Here is a 20,992-nt window from a genome sequence, read left to right as displayed (position 1 = left end):
ATTTTTCCAAAGGCAACAGCTTACTCTGGTAGAGCTTAGTAATTAAAAGGGAGGAGTACAACACAGAACCCCCATTGTTGTTTTTAACAGTCAGTGAAAAAATAAAAATGATACTTCTTGATCAAGTAAAATACAAACATGGACAAGAAGTCCAAGTGTGAGTCTCTACCTTTTGGCATTTAACCAACTAAAGCAACAGCATTTAATCTGTAAACAAGTGAAGAACAGAAATTCAGAAAAAAATCCTAAATGTTTTTTTAATATACCCAAAGCTGAGACTCAAAATATGGTCTTTCTGTAATAACTCTTATTATCTGATATTAAATATGCAGCAGTTAACTAAATGTAACAAGAAGTCCCCATTCTGCCTATTGCCATATCCTGTATTTTCCAATTATCGCCTTTTAAAGGCCAGCTGGGTGCATTCCAAACCTTCAGGGGGCAATTCCATTTGCATTGCTCTGAGACTAAGTCATGCTCAAGTACTTTAATGGTAAAGTTCATTTCAAGGAAGGGGGGGGGTATTTCTTTTGGTAACACATCGTCGTATCACTAATTCCACAGTCAGGTTATTGATCCAATCACCCCCTTAAACTACTTCCTCATCAGGAAAACACAAAGACCACAACTAGCTGCTGGTGTCGCTCAGCAACATTACAATGTCCTGTTTTAGCTGCATTTGCATTTAGACACATTACACCTTTGTCCCCATGTAAGCTAACATATTTTTATAGACTGTATTGTTGGCATTTCACACTAATAGTGAATGCTCCCCTTTTCGGAATAATGTCTCTTTTTCACTGGCACTACACACCATTTTCAAACTGCTTTTTTCTTTGAGACAGTATATGCATGAGTGCATATGTTTCTGTTATTTTTGCTGACCATTTTGAGCACTAAATTTGGAAGGTACGCAATATTGTATTTGTTGAATTCGATACCATGGATCATACCTGCTAAGCTCTAGTTCCTTATTCATTTTCAATGGGGTGAAAACCAGCATTTGATTTTTTTTTTCATTCTTCTTCTGTACTCAAAATAGCAGCATTTAGCTATGAATTAATTTTCATGTTTAGATGTATCCCGCTGTGGTGTGGCTTTACTGGTGCATAATAAAATTCTGCAACACTGTACATATGGTCTTATTGGCCTTTTGGGTATTTTCCTTGAGTTTCCTTGATCTGCAACAAAGGCAAAAGACTAGCAAAAAAAAAGGAAATACAGTACAGTTACACAGTGAACGAAACATTAAAACTCTGGGGCAACATAATAGCACATGAAACAGAAAACCACAAGCAAACAGTCAAGTGAAATACTGGGACACCACCCCCCACCCATTCAAAACATACAAGAAGAATAACTAATTCAGCTACCCAGAGAGAGGTTTATAGCACTGGAGACCCCATTTGAATCCAAATAAAATATTTTACATTAAATTATTTATTTTTCGCTGCAGCACACTGGAACTCCCTTCAGTCAGGGTAGAGGGCTTAAGGTGTGAGTAGCCCCCAGACTGCTGAGGATCAAGGAGCTAACACCTAGGACACCGCCAGCATTTAATGCACTTTGTTTAATGTGGCTGTTTAATGTTTCAAGAGCAACAATGCATGCAGTCGGGTCTCGCAAACTACAGCTATCGCCTATCTTAACAGCTGTGTCCCAGAAGGGTAAATAAAAGGCTTTGAGGATGTAGCGCATCACTGCAGACAAACCTAAAAGGCAGACCGGCCTGACCCTGCTTACTGTACTGCAGCCTGATTTACGACATGCCTCTCTGCTTTATTCTGCTTCATAAAACCACATGTTAGAAGAGCTTCAAGTCTGTGAGTGAGCAACTATACTTTATCTTTCTTGAAGGTGGGAATGATTAAGCAGCAAGGAAAACAGTTGAACGAGGAAAATAATAATCCCAGCTGGAGTCAGACAATAATGCTAAACCCCACGGTCAGGCGATTGAACTAAAAACAAACTTAACGAAAAACAAAGGGAAGACCGATAGGACACGCACAAGTAAGAGAGGAAAATCAAAAAAGGAATAACATTTCTTTAAATGTTGCTCTACTGATTCCTCAAGAAAGCAAAAATCAGTGCCAGCTGGATAGCCTATATAATGTGTGGATACACCCTAAGGTATTTTATACCAGGCCTGTACACTGGATGTAAAATCAGGTCTTGACTCCAAAGCTTTTAGTACCTTTCCTAGATCTTCACACTCAAATAACTGGGTTGCTCTGAGATCTCACAACAATCACACTCATTTACACCAACTGCAAATTGCAAATAATGGAAGTGCATTCAAAACAAAAAACAGGAGGACATTCTTTACATCAAGGGTTGTGGGAGTATGGAACACACTGTCATGTTGCAGAAGCCAACATCCTGATTTCTTCCAAAAAACAGCTGGATGAGATCCTTGGGTCAATTAACTCCTAATTAACAAATGTGTTAGATGGACTGAATGGCCTCTACTTGTCGGCGACTGTTCTTATGTCGCAAAAATGAATCTACTTGGATGAGCCACCTTGCAAAACAGGAAAAGGTTTAAAAGGCAAGAGGAGCTATGTGATGTTTCAGTCTCATGTTAAATCAGTCAATTGCATGATTACAATCAATTTAAAGCAATAAATATCTTACAGAGATTTCCTGGAAGGGCTGTGGAAATCTCTTCTCAGAAACAAAGCCAACATAACAATAATTTAAAAACATGCCTAAGCACAAACAGAAAAAGAAGGATAAAATGGAGCTCATATCCTGACAGCTTTAAAAAGTGACCTAATGAAAAAACAGATGCAAATAAGTATGCACAACATTAATTTATAATTATACCTAGCAGCTGGGACTGATTTTGCTAAACGTAGCTCTATTAAGGACACTTAGAAAAGTGTTAAAATAATTTGCTTTGTGGTCTTGGGAAAGCTAAATCAGAGCATAATGAGTTGTTTGCTGGTGCATAATTCGTCTACAACAGCTAATAGGTGTTAATTAGATTAGAAGTAAATTCTTTTATACAGCCTGTTTGATCTAAACCTAATTTTCCCAGATGGGTGTCTGTGTTTCCCATATTAATTAAAACTTCCAATTTAGAGGTCCATTAGGGTTCACAAAACAAGACATAATATTTATCATGCTGGTATCTCGAATAACTTGTGAAGAACAAACTTCAGACTGACAAACATTTGTGCTTCCTTCTGGAAACAAGAAACCGAACGGCCATGAGCACTAGGTTGGAACACTGCTGTCATAAAATGCTCAATTCCTCTTCAGCCCTTACCTAGCCTTTTTATTTTTTACCACACTACAGCACTTCCTTTCCATGAAATGTGCATATTAAAAATTGATCATTGAAACATATATTTTCCGACATTTTTATTTAATCATTTCTGCAGCAGAAAATAGTCACTGAAACTTATTTTATAAGGCAATGTAATATACTGAAAACATGACCATCCACCCATATTTGTCCAATTCAGAGCTGTGGGGGAGCCGAAGGCAAGGCAGGGTACACCATGGACAGGATGCCAGTCCATCACAGGGCAGACCGACACACACACTCACACCAGGGCCAGTTTTCCCTGGAGTCACTTAACCTACCAGTATGTTTTTGGACTGTGGGAGGAAAGTAGAGCAATCAGAGGAAACCCACACAAACACGGTGAGAACATACAAACTTCACAAAGGCAGCACCCCAGATGCAGAATTAAACCCAGAGGCTCAGTGCTATAAGACAGAAATGCTAACCACCTCATCACCACGCTGCCTTCAAATATGACCAAAATGCTTAATAGCTGGGTCCCCCAAAAGGATGTCTAACACAACAATGACAAGCTTATTAAAACTAAGGCTGTCTTCTCCCTGTGATAGGAATCCTATGGCTTTTTATGTTCCTCCTAAGGTGCATGGTAAAATAGTGCATCACCTCATTTAAATCAACCTGGAAATCTCTCCTCTTAAAGCAAGGCAGCAGAGTGGTCACAGCAAAAGCAAAAAAATATATATCCTCGAGGAGTAAGTAGCACAAGGATCTCAGCTTCACGTGACAGAAACATGCAAGTAAAGTGGCACACATTTCTCAAAATGGCTCACCCTTTCATTTCACTCATTTCATATTAAAAGCTAAATAACCATCACCTATATATGACCACATAAATGTTGCATGATCCTATTGTTTTAGAAATTAAACTATAACTACAGTTTATCCTATGTCACTGAAAACATGATTCAGCTCATCTTAAAACTAAAATGGATCTGCTTCTTAAAATGCTAATTCATGAAAAGAATCACATGACTACAATCATCATTAAAACTTGCTATGTGTTTCTCTTGTTTTCCAATGGCTATAACAGTAACTGTGTGGCAGGAGGGTGAAGAAAGTATTTTTGGATCTCTGTCTCTAACACAATAGGAAAACTATTCACACATCATGAAGCGGAACTTCCTCTATTATACCCTTAAGTCTAATAGAAAATGTCAATAGGTTTTCTGACATTCAAAATTTACACAGTTTCACTTATGTCATCAGAAAACACTTTATGTTTTGGTTTCAAGAGGGTTTTACTATCCCAAATAGTTTTAAACCTGCTTTGGAATTGTGGGAGAAAACCCACAAGCTCTTTGTTTTTGCAGGAGTATTAACACTCCAATGTACAACATAAGGTTATACACAGCACGTCCATCCCATGATACAAACATCAACCTTCTGCATGAAGATCTGTGCGTCAGGTTCTGCCCGAGTCACTGCGCTTGAGGTTTGTGCTTTGTGTTTTGTCTCAGATGTACAACCACGTCAGCAAGCTCTAGCATCTTAAAAGGCTCTGTACATGTGTGCAAATCTTATTGATTGCTTGCTTTCTTGAACATTACAAAACAAGTAGTTTACTGGGCAAAACTAGAGATCACATCAGAATGCTTTATATGAACTTGTATTTTTAAGCCATGACATTGCAAGCAGCACTCAGCGAGTGAAAAACATTTTCTGTCTGATTTGAGTAGCTGTAAGGAAGAAAGAGTTAAACCCCAGTCGCAGATGCTAATCATTATCACCCAGCCTGTTGATGGTGATCTGTTTTAAGCAGTCCAGGCAAACATTTGCTCAGAACCCCAATTCTGAAAGTGTGGGAAGGCATTTCCACACAAATGGCTCACATCATGTGTCAGGTATTTTGTTTAGACAGCTCTGGTCCCTGTTTATGGGGACCTGTATCTTCTTAATGACAATGAGAAAACAAACTCAAAGACTACAAGAATCTTTTAAGACAAGCACTTGGACAAAAGCCCCAGGTCTTTTACTGCTTATACTCCATGATACACACTAGACTCCATTTGAAATGTTTGGATTAAATATCTGATGGCTACACCAGGAAAACTTCAACAAGAATATTGAGTCATTTAAAAAAAAATATAGCAACCTTAAAAGAAATCTTTTAAGAAATGATATTGTGGTCAGGCTAAATGCACTATCAATAGATACCAAATCCTACATAAATTAAGGATATGATAAGTGTGCGTGTTTGTGTTTCAATTTGAACTACTCCCTATTTAAATTCCTTATTAAATTACATATTTTCACTGTATACACAAAATATTTTCCCCTCATCTGAAAACACAACTGTGATGGACTGGCATCCAGTCCAGGGAGTTACACTGTCTTGCGCCCGCTGCTTGGATAAACTGGTTAGAAAATGGGGGGATGGACCAAAAACATAAACTTATCTTAAACTTAACTTATCTAAGCTCTTCTTGGCAGCTCTCTAAGAAGAAATATAACCACATGTTCTTGGTCCACAGTGAAAAACACAAAAGATACAACAACAGTAAAAAAAACCTTGAAAGCAAAGAAATGCTAAGAGACAGTTCTGTGTAGCAAAGACATGTAGCAGGAACAACCGGAAACAAATACACAAGACCTAGTGCATCTGTTGAAATTTGCTCTTTACAAATTTCTCCATCACACTTATGTTCCCGAAGCCTAACAAACACCTCGTCCTCAAAGAGCTTCACCGGGGTGTCAGCCCAAGGCGTACCCTCCTAGCAGAATTATACAGGTTCGCAACAAGGCCATGATTCAGGGCAATTTCATCCAGCTCAGTCTTTTACTACCCTACGACCCCATTTGCAAATGTTCTCAGCTCCTTAACAATGTGCTAATAAAGCTATGATTAAACCTGACGTCACCTAAGATGTCTCCACTAATAGATTCAATGTGACTTGTTTTGCGCCGGATTTTGTTAACAGTGGAGACAGTTCCTATTAACGTTTTCTTTTTATTGACTGCCCTCAGTTAAACCAGCTGTCTTTACAAACCTGCACACAGGCAAAGAAAATGTTGACATTCAAGGAAAAGAATCAACAGGCTTCTTTGGTCTAAGTTAAAACTTCACATACCCCCACGAGATGAGGTGATGATTCACTCATTATGGCCCCAGGTTAAGCCACTATGAGAAAGAAGAAGGAGCAACATGGAATGCCCAAGTGATCACTCAACTCAGAGGCACAAAAGAGAGGATATTTTAAGAATGGGAAGGATTGATACAATGGAGAGCTTTGATTAGGGTCTTGTTTTGACCACATCCGATGACTAAAGACCTCGGTGCCTAGTTCTTATTAACAAGTCCTGACTTCCCCAATTCCTGTAAATAAGTCTTGGTTTTTCTAAGGATACAGAATCAGGAGGAGGGTGAGTCCCTCCCCCCAGATAACTAGAATATTTTGTCATAAAACCATATGTGGTCGAAAATGACGTGCTACTCTTATCATTTAAAAGCCATGAACATTAGTTTAAAAAATGAAGACGGCTTCACGTGCTCTGTATAAGCAAAACACTCTCTCACTCCCAGAAAAAAAGTGACCATCACACTTCATGATCAATTCATATAGGGTACAAGTCCATTCACCCACTGACACTGAGAAAAAAAAAACTTAAAAAAAACTGCAACATTGTTTAAAAAAACCACCACGCTGTTCTGTTTGAAGAACCCAAAGGTGTTTTTAATTTTCGACTGAATTTTCTTATCATAAAATGTGCATAGGAAACAGGATAACCGCTCCAGCAAAGGTTGTAAAACCTGCCTGGAAACTTAAAAGTTGTACAATAAGGGTCTGCTGCCGCCATCTGGAAACAATAAGCAAACCAAACAAACAAGTAAACAAGCAATAGCCATAACAGTAAATTTAAACTGAGATACAAAACAGATATTGAACTCTATGTAGAATTAGGTTTAATAATTCTTTATTGGCAGTTATTGCCTCTCGATCTCATTTCTATAATATATCCAGTTAGTATAGTAGGTAGGCCTGGTATTAATGAACAGCAGCAGCAGCAGTAGCAGACACACTGTGGAGAGAGGAAAGCTCTCCGAGCTGCTGCAGCTACTGGGAATGTTAAAGAGGGTCCCATCAAACAGTTAATTAAAGGCACAAGGTAAACAGCTCAATGAGTAAGTCATGACACTAGAGCAAATCAGAGGACAACCACGCCAATCACTGCTGTTGTTCTTAGCCATGTATGTGACAGCTGAAGTGAGGTGCTGACATAATAAACATCACGACTGAGAAAGACAGTGCTTCTTCTTGCCTCTTTTCAGTGGTGACGGTGATGGAGAGTCTGTGGTGTGTGGGGGGGCTGTTCTCCGACAGGTTTTTTTGTTATGTGGATTTAATAATCCATACCATTCAATAATCCATATCCATGTAGTTACGTACTGCTGGGTTTTCTTTTCAGAATTTAAGAGTCTCTGCGACACAACAGACAGAAAAGAAAAGGAGTGGAAAAAGTAACAAATGACCATTATTAGATTTTTTTTAAGAAGCATCCCATTTGGAATGGATTCTTTTTCCTGAATATTAATGTTGTAACAGTTTTGTTTTTTGTTGCAAGATCCTTTTCAAAGATGATATAAAGCTGTGGTTCCAAAATCTATTTAAAATATGAAAACAAATGTCAAACTATCCATTAAAAAACATAAGATAACACACATTTATACATATAATGTTTCACTAATAAAGATATTGAGTTCAAGAAATCTTTCTTAGGCACTAACACAGTTAAATTCTTCCTTAAAAGTCTGCTGTCATCTCTAAATCAATATACAGTATTTCTGGCCTGAACATACGAAATACAATGTCCAAAACGACTGGAACCTGTATTATTTTTTGGTCGGTTAATGTGACCTTAAAAATGTCCATGTTTCATCTTCCCATTTAAAACTGAATAAAGTAATACAGAATACAGTAAGACACTAATAAAGAGTATGTAATAATTTATTCAAGGAAGGGCAAAAAACTATTCAAGTGTTTAAGTACAAAAATATCCAGAAAAATCTAAAAAATACAGTACACCTTCATCAGATTATTATGAAAACCCTCATGAAAAATCCATGTGCGACTGACAGCACATTTAAATATAACATCTAGATATTGATAGTGCATGAGAGCTACATTTTGGTAACTACAGTAGTGGAATTAGAAAACGAATGGATCCTGACTTACTTCTAATTATTTCTATACAGTGAACTGTTTGTAAAAGAAATAGCCTTGGAACCACACCACACGACCAAAGAGGAATGCTTTTAAAACTGTAATATATAATAGAGTTTATCATTATTATTTATATGATATCTCATAAATGCTGTTTACTTGTGAAAACACACAATACCACTGTGATTGGGAATCATTTCAATGAATTAATAAAATAGAAGGAGGATTGATTTTGCTTACAAACCACTGTGAATGTACTGCTAACTGAATGCTTTTCATTTGTTTAGTGTAATTACTATAGTACCATCCTGTTGTCATAGTAACACTGTAAAACTAAATTGCAATAATTTTTTTAACCCTGTTTTCTAGCTGCCTCTTTCCCTTTTGATGAATAAATTTACTCTTAATCTTCTTTTATTTTAAACAACCTCATGGTGAGCGAAAAATGCCTAAAGGCAATATGAAAATTGCATTGACATTCATAAGGACTGCTACCAGCTCCTTAAAGGATAAAAAAGGATAAAAAGAAAGGAAGAAAAGCCCACCATGTAACACTATAAAAATGTGTTCTGCGTCCAGTTGTTAAAAATACAGTGACGGCTCAAACCTCAAGGCCTGAGATTTAGGACAGGAAACAGTCAGGTAATCGACAATAACTAGCGCCATCTACTGGTCTTTCTGTAATCAGAACCCCCCCCCACGCTGGTGATTCTGCTGCAAGACTTGGTGTGCTCATTTCCAAACCTAATGAGAATGATGAAACATCTCTGGCCTTCGGAAAACCTCGCAAGCAGACATGAGCAGCCCCTACCCCTACGGAAGGCTGACTTAAAACCTCAGGGGTTTCGACACAGATTTACATCTACTGCACCCAGGGAAATATGTTAGGATTATTGCAAAATTTTGTTATTGCTTATGTTCCTTTAATATTTAATTTTTCATCACTCGTTTAAGCAGTGTAAGATATTGTTTTACCAGCATACGCTTCAAGAATAATATGCTTTAAAAAGTCCCACTTTTTTGTATTTTAGCACTATTTTTTTTCTCAGTTGAATGGAAAACGAATATTAATTTGATATACTTGAATTAAACAAAGAAGTAAAATGCCAGTGTTAATCTAAAGAAACTAATTTAAAGTACTCAAATTACTATATATATATTGCCCATTAATCTTATATATTTTCTACATGCACGTGCAGTAAGATTTGAGCTATATATTACTTTATATTAAGCTTGAGCATAATAACTATTAAATCAAAACTGCAGTGGAATGAGGCATTTATTCCTCAACAGACCTCTTCCATGCTTTTAAGAACAGTAGCATGTTGCAGGAAAAAGAACTACGTCAGCCAATTGCACACCTCAAATCAAAAACAATCTTACTGAATTATATTCCAAATGCTGATCATTGCCACTTAGAAGCACATAGTTACTCACTTTCAACTTTCCTAGAACTTACCACCATCTACACTAGCAAAACATGCATGCTGTCATTTGAGGTATCAATGTTGACATTGTTATTCTACTATTTTCCTTATAGTGTCACATAAAGTTTGAGAAACTTTGATAAAAGACAAAAATATCATAAAACAGCTTCAGACTATTTCCTTGAATTTTCAGAGTTTGTGTCTGCGGTATCAATAAGCAAGCAGAACTGCCTAAAAGCTATTAACCACGGGATACCATAAAAAAACGTTGCTAACACTGACATCCAGAGGTGGAACACGGGACAGCTCCTTTTTTTTACGACTCCGTGCAATGGATCATTCAGAATCCAGAAATCTTTCTTCCAAAGCAAGGTGGAAGGAAAATCATGTGGAAGTAGTCTAGAGCTCACTCACAACTAAATTAAAGACTTCAATGATCCGTACTGTAGGTTTGATAAATGAAAGCCACTGCTCGCTGTTTCATTTCAAAATGAAGTGTGAAACACAAACCAGAGGGCAAAAGTTGCAACTATGCATTAAAATACTGAGAAGAGTAGGCACTTCTTTATTAATCTTTAAGGGTTTCGGGTGTCTGGAAAAAGCTACTTACAGTAGCCATGTTGTTCAAGTCAACTCTCTGGCTTCTTTTAAGAGACATCGAGATTAGAACCAAGGATCTATTAACTACTAAGTACCAAATGGGCTAGATGGAAAGAAAGTCATCCTCTCATTGGTAACCCTTCCTATTTTCTTAAGGTCACTCAAAGCAAAATACAAACAGTTTTGTACAATGAACTCTGCAATATAAGGCAGGGTTTAAACTAATAGTAGAATTTAACAATTGAAAACCCCGGAAAACACCCTCAACTTAAACTCTGAAACAGGGAAAACAAAATCTGATTGATCAGGCTCAGAAAATATTAAAAAAAGAAGAACAGTAATACCAATGTGAGGCATCACTTGGGACAAACCTTCAGTGAAACATGACCTATTGGAGAAGGAACCAGCTGGAAAACATGAGATTACATGAATGGTCTGAGTCCTCTTCTATCACAAAAGGCACTACACTACCCTGATTTGCTTTTCTTGAGCCTTTTAAAAGTTAAGAGTTTGGGCTGCTAAATGGTAGGAAGTTTCTTTGTAAGATAGATGAGTGTGTAGAACTATACTGTACCAACAGTCATGACTGCTATTGAAGCCAACTCATGCTACAGGTGGTTGACTTTATGCACAACTTGGAGAAAAGAGGCATGGCCTGCAGGTTCTCAATAAAATTATCAAACATAAATTGCAGATCATAATGCAATTATAAAACAAGATAAGATTGCAAGGCGAATTTGGATGAAAGACACTTAGATGACACAATGTGGAACATTTAGGACACAGCTCTTCCAACGATACTTTTATCCTGGAGTTTTGAATTATTTGTCATTGAAACACCAGCTACAATGGCCCATTTGACCTGAAAACCTAGAGGAGAAATGAACGTGCCTCCACATTTCCTTGTCTTCTTTGATATATGATTTGATCTGGGTCAATCACTGAAGGAGTCAGGCTATTTCTGTACATGTAATGAAAGAGGGCTTCTGCAAAGAAGGTGAAAGAGATTCTAATGCATACAAAGAAAGGAGAGCAGCATTCATACTGCTGGTCGTGTTAATAAAGTGTTTTAATGATCCAAACCCAATTAATGTAGTTTTACTATTTATGTGTCCAGGAAAAGTCTACACATTCCTGTTGGCAAATCTAAGAGCAACAAGATGATATGCTTCCACCATGTAAGATTACAAACTAAAGCAAAAACTTGAAACAATTTTCACCATTGTGAGCAGAACTCTTTGAAATCCCCTACTGCATAATTTGTACAGCTTGCCTACTACATTGCAAAACAATATAGTCTAATGAGTTATCAGTGGGGAAAAAAACACAGAAGTGCATAAATAATTAAAATCTTTACAAGAAATTGTAGCTCTAGTGCGCCACAGACTGAAAACACATGTAGATCCTTCGCAAGCCCCAGACATCTGTCGGCACTTTTCATCCCAATGTATTTTTCATTATTGTCTTTCATAACACTTCATATTTTATCAACTTTCATCAAAACCCTGGTGTGAATTAATCTGTTTACTCCACAAAACACATTTAGTCCAGAACATGTGTTGTAGAACAATATTCTTTCTGTTTTACTGTTCTTGCATTCCCAGAGGCCATGTTTATACAGATGCAATTTCATGTGCTATCTTTTGAAGGACCAATCTTTATCCAAGATGTTCTGCTGATCAAAGGTTTTAAAGCTAAAGCACAGGCACTTGTTTGGATCAAGGCTTTGTCTGCAGGGACTTGTAGCATGACTTTCCATCTGTTAGCCGTATGTATCTTCTTGGGGATCTCCAAGACAAGTGCAGTCTTCACTGCCACTCTGACTCTGTCGTTTACTCAGCTGGTACCCAATCCTGTGACCATATCCTTACTTTCCCACTACAACATGTGCAAGCTTAACGCCCTGTAAAATATTTCAAAGACTCCAGCTCAGGAAGGTCAAAAACAGGTAAAACCCCTCGTTACCAATTCACAATTTTTCAAAAATAAAAAAACATAAATGCAGCAAGTGTTTATTATTTTGGTTTATAAAGCACCGTCGGTTCCTTGCCAATAACCTTTTCATGCCTAATGCAAGCAGGCATGAAAGGATAAACCAGTACATCACAGGCTTTAAGCTTTTATTCTGTGAGGCTTCTGAAGAAAATGAAAAAAAAACGGGTGTGTTTTAAAAATGGATCATTTGCGTTGTCCGGAGAGGTAAAGGAGGAGAAAACTGGCAACACCTGTAACTAATGAAGCCTGGTTCAGATATTGTGGCTGCTTCAAGGTTCTGACAATCTTCTGAACTTAAAAAGTAAGATTCACCCAATTGTTTTAAATGGCTTAACATTTTAACTAAAACATTAGATTTTTTTGTGTTCCCGAACTTTCCTGTCCATTTATTATGGCAGTTATTTTAGATTTTAGGATAATGGCCTATAAAAAAACTACACTTTTTCACTGTGGCACTTTGGGATCTCCCACACACAGGACTGTATCCTAGGGTAAACTATCGCCATTATTATTCTAAAAGTAATCAGATGAATCAGTGTCTAATTGGATTAAGACCACACACCTCTATCACAGCTAATCAAGGCAATCAGTGTGGAAAAGCAGTGTCAACAGACTGGAATGTACTTAGATTGATTTGTCTATGGAATGCAAACATTAGTTAAACACCGCTTGGGAAAAAGCCTACTGATGTTAATAAGGCAAACAGGCAAAATCACAACTAAAAGCTTAGAGGTGCTTTCTACCACTGACAGGACTAATGCTGTGCTATTTAATGAAGTAAAACAAGGTTTTCAGAAACAGTCACAAACAGTGAAACAGAGATTTTCATTCAGAAAGAGATGTTAAGCTTATATCTACAACCCAGCCATGCTGTTGAAGCTGATATCCTGGCTTCTTTCAAGAAACAGCTGGATGAGATCCTTGGATCAATTAGCTACTAAAAACAAACATGCCAGATGGGACAAATGCAAGAAAACTCCCACTTGTTTGAAACCATTCTAAGGTTTTTAAAGGTGTTTTTTAAATATATATTAAACATATGAACATTGAGAATACTCATTTTTTTATCTACTGATCCAGATTATATATTTGGACATAGTGGGACCCAAATACCATATAAAAAAACTGTAGAATCATCTTAAAATACTATGTGATTAAACCAAATATCATCTGCTTGTATCTCCCAAAAATAAAGATATCAAAATAATTTTCAAAAAACATCTGTAAGCCAGAAAACCACATTTCTATTATTGCTAAAAATGCATCAAAATGCAGAAATATTGTATCCTGACACCACAGAGCTGAAGCAGATTAAATAAATGTGTGCAGAATACTGGAACTCCCCAGTTACCCGATACAGATATTGGAAACACAAGACAAGTACATTAATCTGGATCTGCAAATTACAGAACAGCTAAATTCATTCATTATTCTTACGTTCAAAACATTAACATTACAGATTCAATAATGTCTAAAGCTAGAATTCAAGAAGGAACCATTTTTTTCTAGCAATGTAAGCAATAACAATTTGGTCTTTGATTTATGTAAAACACTATATTGGAATGGTTAGCCTTCACTGGTAAATGTCTGCAAGAGTTTATGTGGTTGCTCTTAATTGGAAATGTTATAAGAACACATTACACTTCTGATTTTATAACCTGTGCTATAAAGCTCTGGCAAGCCTGAAGAGAGGAAACTGCCCATTAAGTTATCAGATCCAGGCCTTCTCTTTCTAATTGACAACCTCAAGGCTACTTTCATCACTTGTCGACTTCATAACGGCAGTCAATTTTTCCTTTAGGATGCTGTGGCATCTCTGACATTATGGTGTTTGTGACATACTGCAGCTTGCTGAGAACATGAGGGTTCTGAGCCTTACATAAAAAGCATATGGATTTCTGTCCCAGAATTCCTAAAGCTCTTGAGTTAACCATACATGTACAACGAGATAAGCTACTTTCAGATCCATTTAGTTCTTACCCTTTTACAGTAAACTGGGAGTGTAGATTTCACTGACAGATTCAGTAGGAATGTTTTGAAAATTTTAAGGCAACAATTGGTGCAAACACTATATCTAATAAATAAAAGCACTAACACTGAAATTTACACTCAATTCTGTGAATAAACATTTCTCTAGTAAAGTTTTTAGTGTTAGAAACTAGTAAGACAATTTGTAAGACATTGCATTTTTATTCCGCTGGATAAAAAAATAGAAATCTCTAAAGAACATTGGTTTCTGTGTGATAAACACACTGGAACGACACATTTAAGAATCCCCTGAAAGAAGTTGGGGTCTTAAAACTGTCACTCTTTACACCTTACATGCACCAACTGCAATTATACAGCAGATATGACTATGCATGGCGTGACAGTTCCTCTGCATTGTGGATTAGCAAGGCTTTTATAATTGTGCCTCTAGAAAATCATCTGCCTTAAATTAAAAACACCTGTGGCCATGTTTCGATGACCAATATGGACAGATTACTGGAACTTTAAAACCCTGCTTTCTTTGTAATTGACATTTAAACTGTTTGAAGTTTCTCATTAAGTTTCTTAAACAAATTAGATACAGATGTATAAAACTAACAATGTACAGTACTGGGTAAATAGGGACCCAAAACACAAATACTCCTGGTTGTTCTAACCAATTAACTATTTATTTGCTAAACTCTAATTGTCCCACTGCAGAAGATTGATTTTCGGATGGTTAAGGGCCATACAGAACTAATTCTCTTCAAGCGATTCTGGATGGGAGCAAATATGAAATCCATTAAAATAATTAGCAAAGAATCTTTGCTTATTTTAATAATCGTCTTTCAACAATGGTGATATGTATATTACAAACCAAAGTCATAATACTCTAGGTAGAATTTGCTTGTTTATTGAGCAACAATTATTGGTCATGCTGAAACTGCCCCTTACACTGAGGCAGTAATTGTTTTTACTTTGTTTTTTGGCATATGAATGTTGTTCTTAGGCCAAATACAAATGTAGTTTAATCTGGTCTGAATTAAAAAAACGAAGTATGAAGTATGACAATAATGCTCTTTTTAAGTATTTTAGTTGAGAGAGCAGCCTTTTATTAAGAAGACGTGCATGCTTTAGATCTGAAGTTATCAGAATGCAGCTTTCTCTAGGCAGAAACACAAGATTGACTAAAAAATACAACTGTTCTGGAACTGTTTAAAAAAAGACTGAACTGGATATTTTCGATTTTCGACTGATAATTTACCTATTAGGCACATTTGAATGGTTTTCATCGATGCAAATTGTATGAGAATTTAAAATGTACATACAGTACATATATATTTTTGAAGCAGGGAAACAAATAAATAGGACATTATTCGTTATGTTTGGAGTTTACTTAAACTGCCGAGAGTCCGGGGAATCCAGTGTCAAAGAATCAAAGCTATGTTTTAAATTAGCTGTCTTTTGCAATCATTTGCAAGCATAAGCAAATAGTACCATTTGGTGGATCCTCAGCATTGATTCTTACAATAATGCCACATGCTGGCAGTAGCCGGCACTCAGTTACTGTAGGGCGAATTTGTATGTTTACAGAGCAACATTTCTGGTTAATGCTGCAAATAACCCATTACACAAATGCTACAATTTGATTATTTTTATTTACAGTACTATTTTCGTATTTACAGCTGTCTCCTTTAAATGTCATAAACACAGGCAGATATGACCTTGCTCTGAACAAGCACGCAAATATAAAAGAGATTTTGATAAGGGGGGCACTGGCTCAGAGAAACAAATATTCAAAGCCTTGAAATCATGAAAATTGTTTGTATTACTACATCAAGAAACTCAAACTTACTGAACTGCGTGTCTCCATAACACTCGGCTCACTGACAACGCCATCTTCCCACGTGTGTATCCGAGCTGTACGATTCAATTGGTCTCTGCTTCAGAATCTGAGAACTGTGATTGGACAGTGGACTGTCCAGGGGGATTGTTCAGTCAAATTGCGAAATGAATTTTAAAGTTACAGTGAGTCTATTGTCATCTTGGTCAAAGGTTTCTAACTGCTCACCAGCCTAGATGAACAACAAAATATGTCTGAGGAATAAAGACAATGTATTATAAGATCTTCATTACGCAATATTTAATTTGTACTTAACAGTTACAGTATATAGACAAGTAGACCCTACTAGTGTAACAAATTCATCATCTATTTTCGTTTCAGAGTATACGGTTAAATGTAAATATTTGTATTAAAAATAGTGAAAATATTCAACATCCTATTAGCGCGGTCCAATAAAGCCATTTCATAAAGATAGACTACAGTAGTAGATTACAGGTCCAAATTAATTTTCTCTTTTCTAATTTTGTCCTTCCTTAGGGCATAAATTAAGGATTTGCTCACCTTTGAAAAGCTTAATTATTTTTTTAGTTATTACTAATTTTAATCTAGCACATCCTGGCGTATGACCCAGTTGTAATAGGTTGTAACTTAGAGTCTTCCACTTTGCGTGACACCAACGAAAAATGCTTCTGGCTTTTCTGTCTCTCTCTCTTGAACAGACACGTGTGTCCCCAGCCAGGTCATCTTCAGTCAGGCAGCCGCTGGTGACAGAGCGCACGGGGCACCCGAGGTACCAACCCATGCCTGTTAGATAGAAGACGCACTCCGGGAGAGCTCGTTTTACATCAGTGGCGATTCATTAATACCGCCATCATCGCAATCCATGTAAATAAGTGCAGCTAACAAATGACAGGCAGAATTTGCCATGATGAAACCAGCAGGGGCTTCTGAAATGTCAGAGTTGGTGGTAACGCAGACCAGAAATATGCAGCCCAGTGAAATATTAGGCTACTTATCTACTGGCCAGTGAGTTAGGTGAAGATCTGCTCTCGTTTGCTGTTGTGATGACTGTTTATCACTTATTGAATTCATTTAGTAATCAATGCTGGCATAAGGAGAGAGAGAAAATCACACCCAGACAAATGGTTCATTATTATTTTGTGATATCGTTCACCTGTACGTAAATACGTAAATTAAGAGGTGTTATTTGCAATTTGGAATATTAAATTTACATTGAAAGTCTGATCATCATATAAACTTAGGTTCTAAGCAAATAATCCAATATGTTGGGTGATCGTATTGATATTTCACCATATGAATTACTTCACAGATGAGCAACTCCAGTCCCCGAGGGGCACCTCTGATATTATTTAATTGAACTAATTATTTGGATAATAAATCAATTAATACGATTCTAAGGTTTGCAGTTGTAAAATCTGCAGAACTCCAGCTGTCAAAGACTTGAGCTACTTGTCCCTAATCACATCTAAAAAAATGTTTAATTTAGCTGTTTTCCAAAGATGCGTTTTTAGAACACATGCATTTTTAATATCAGTAAAATCAACAAATACATTAATAAGAACAGATTGGTTCACCTTATACTCTAGTTTTGTTGAAAAGTATTCTGTAAAGGTGAAAACAGAGTTGTTTCCCAATAGTAACTATATTTTTAAATGCTCGGATTTTAAATTAGCTAATGTAACTCACAGGCATGCTTTTTTAATAATAATTTAGAAATTAGTAATGCCAATGACTATGCACTGAAAGCTTCTTAACACACCTAAATGGTGATTGAACAATAAAAATATTGTAACGGTGTGAAAATGTGGTTTTCATATAAAGTCGATCAAAAATCACAAATTACAAAAGATAGAAATCAATTCTAAGCAATTTCTTTTGACAGTACTATAAACCTGTGTTAACATACTGATACTGTATTATAACTGCTGGCATCCCATCCAGGTTGCATGCTGGGATAGGCTCCTGCTCCCCTGTAACCCTGAACTGGATGAAGCCGTTAGAAAATGAATATACTGTCAGTGTCCACGTGTTTTATATTTTTAATGATATTCCTTGTCATTAAGTATCCCATAGTTCAGTAACTCAATGAATAATGAATAAATTCAAAATGAGGTGGTGAACCGGCACACCTGTTAAGTTCATGTATTAAAAAATTCCTTCCATGGGTTCCTTGGAAACTTGTTATAGTTCTCCAAAGCTTTGCTTCTTTTCACCAGACACAGCATCTCCTAACTGGCTTTGATTGCACTTGGCACACTTTATTTGGCTCACAGCAAGATGCTCAACTTCTCTACTGGTTTCCCCTAGGAACCACTGAGTCCAAGAAAAAAGCCAGAATATATTCTAGCCAAGGAGGAAAGCTGTGCTTCAAAATAATGAAAAATGCTATTCAAAATAGCATGAGCTGAACTTCCCCATAGAGAAACATTTTTGCCATGTATCCATGTTTCTTTGGTAATTGTACTGACTTTTCTCAGATTTTTAATTTTGTGTTAAGACTTTAGTTCCAAACAAACATAAAAATAAAAGTCTTTTCTTCATAGATCTTTCTCCAACTCCTCTTCTATTAATATTTCAGATGACAAAGAGAAACTCCTGGAATGCAATTACATGTAGGTTAAAAAACATTTATATGCTTGGCCCTTTGTTTGGTTGTTTGAGAGAAGCTGTCTTAACTACAGTATATGGATAAAAGTCAGAACACTCTATAACAGCCCACAGGGTTGTTGCTAAAGCAGAGGTACCGGGAGTGCTGGAGAACAGTTAAAGTGATGATAACTGGAATAATGGCCTGAAGACCCATATTTATATCCTAGAGAACTCTAGTCACTCATACAAAGATTAGAAACTTCAGAAAGTTCACTAAAGAGGTATGAAGAAGGCACAGAAAGCAAAGTTCTGAACGCTTGACCAAGGTATACAACACTATTAGCTTTAACTATTACGGTATGTTTCTCATTTATGTTATTAAATGGCTCTGATTTTAACATGGACAAAAAAGCAGAAAAAAATGCATTTACATACTTACCTGAACAGTTTTAAGATACATATTATGTATTCATCTTGTTTACAAGATGATTATGATATACTGATGATATGATATACATGAAAGCCAGCAGCCATATCACTCTGCAGCTCACAACTGGCAACCCACTGAACCTAAGCAGGTGTGAGCCTGGTCAATACCTGGATGAGAGACCTCCTGGGAAAAACTAAGGTTGCTGCTGGAAGAGGTGTTAGTGGGGCCACCAGGGGGTGCTCACCCTGCAGTCTATGTTGGTCCTAATGCCCCAGTATAGTAATGGGGACACTATACAGTAAACAGGTGCTGTCCTTCGGGTGAGACGTAAAACCGAGGTCATGACTCTCTGTGGTCATTAAGAATCCCAGGGCTTCTCTCGAAAAGAGTAGGGGTGTAACCCTGGCATCCTGGCCAAAATTCCCATTGGCCCTTACCAATCATGGCCTCCTAATAATCCCCCTCTATGAATTGGCTTCATTACTCTGTTCTCCTCCCCACTGATAGCTGATGTGTTGTGAGCGTTCTGGTGCGCTATGGCCACCGTTGAATCATCCAGGTGGGTGCTGCACATCGGTGGTGGTGGAGGGGAGTCCCCATTACCTGTAAAGCGCTTTGAGTGGAGTGTCCAGCAAAGCGTTATATAAGTGTAAGCAATTATTATTATTAACTGACTGGAAGAACAGAATCTTTTAAATCTTAAGCAAAGAACAAAATTAGGGCAATTACCTGATTCAAGTATTCAACTTCCTCACAGGCACTGATATAGTCTACCCAGAGTATTACTTTAGAAACAACACACGTGGAAACTAAGGTGAAGCACATTTAATACAGAGAACAGGAAACATTCTTTATACAAAGAAGTGTTGGAGTAAGCAACTCAGTTGTGCTTGTGACAGCTCGTACTCTGGTACCCTGGCTTCCTTAAGGAAATGGCTGGATGTGATCCTTAGATCAATTACCTACTGGAAAACCAATGAGTTGGATGATCTGAATGGCCCCCTCTTGATTCTATGTGTTATCAGATTCTATTTGTTATGATGTAATAAGGATAATCTTTTCTTTTTGCAAACAGGTTCTATAAGTCTGCATACTGAATGGATCAAATACACGACTATGACAAATCTGATGGGACTTCTGCACGTTACAAGTTGTGCTACCCAATGGGTATTCCATCACACAAATGCCACTGTATTTGTTATGAAATGATGACATTTAAATGGGTCCTGTATTGTTTGTTGATTTGAGGGAGCTGCAGGACTCTCGTTTGTAGTATTTGTAGTCTCTTCACTACACTACAACACACCGCAACATGGTATACAAAATATGCAGAGCATAATTCCACTTTGAAATGTAGAAAACAGAAACACCTTTCACCTTGGTGAGCTATCTTCATGGGTTAAATGAAGGTGTGAACAGCCAAAATGTTTAATTTCTTTCTGCTTTTTCTGTGTGGAATTAACATGTTCTTTTGCACCTTGCACATTGTCACTGTTCCCCACTCTGATAAGCTATACAGAATGCACAACAAGCAATTTGTGGAAATACAACTGAATAAAACAGATGTAGAACAGGTTATTCGAATATCACTGCTTATTCTGTTTAAAAAAATGTGTATACTAAAAAGCAGATATAAATGCAATTCTA

At 36.9% G+C, this 20,992-nt stretch overlaps 1 protein-coding gene across 1 annotated transcript in view; it reads right to left on the bottom strand.

Moving 5' to 3' along the window:
• Window positions 1-16,413, bottom strand: part of clybl (citrate lyase beta like) — a 71,729-nt gene extending 55,316 nt beyond the window's left edge. The window contains exon 1 of the mRNA XM_088604423.1: window positions 16,318-16,413. Coding sequence (XP_088460549.1) covers window positions 16,318-16,361 — 44 coding nt within the window. The 5' untranslated portion in view covers window positions 16,362-16,413. The remainder of the gene's footprint in view (window positions 1-16,317) is intronic.
• Window positions 16,414-20,992: the final 4,579 nt, after the last annotated feature.

This window comes from Lepisosteus platostomus, chromosome 2 (genome assembly GCF_059453375.1).
Source record: "Lepisosteus platostomus isolate fLepPlt1 chromosome 2, fLepPlt1.hap1, whole genome shotgun sequence".
Lineage (NCBI taxonomy): Eukaryota > Metazoa > Chordata > Actinopteri > Semionotiformes > Lepisosteidae > Lepisosteus > Lepisosteus platostomus.
This window is presented reverse-complemented; position numbering and strand designations above follow the sequence as displayed.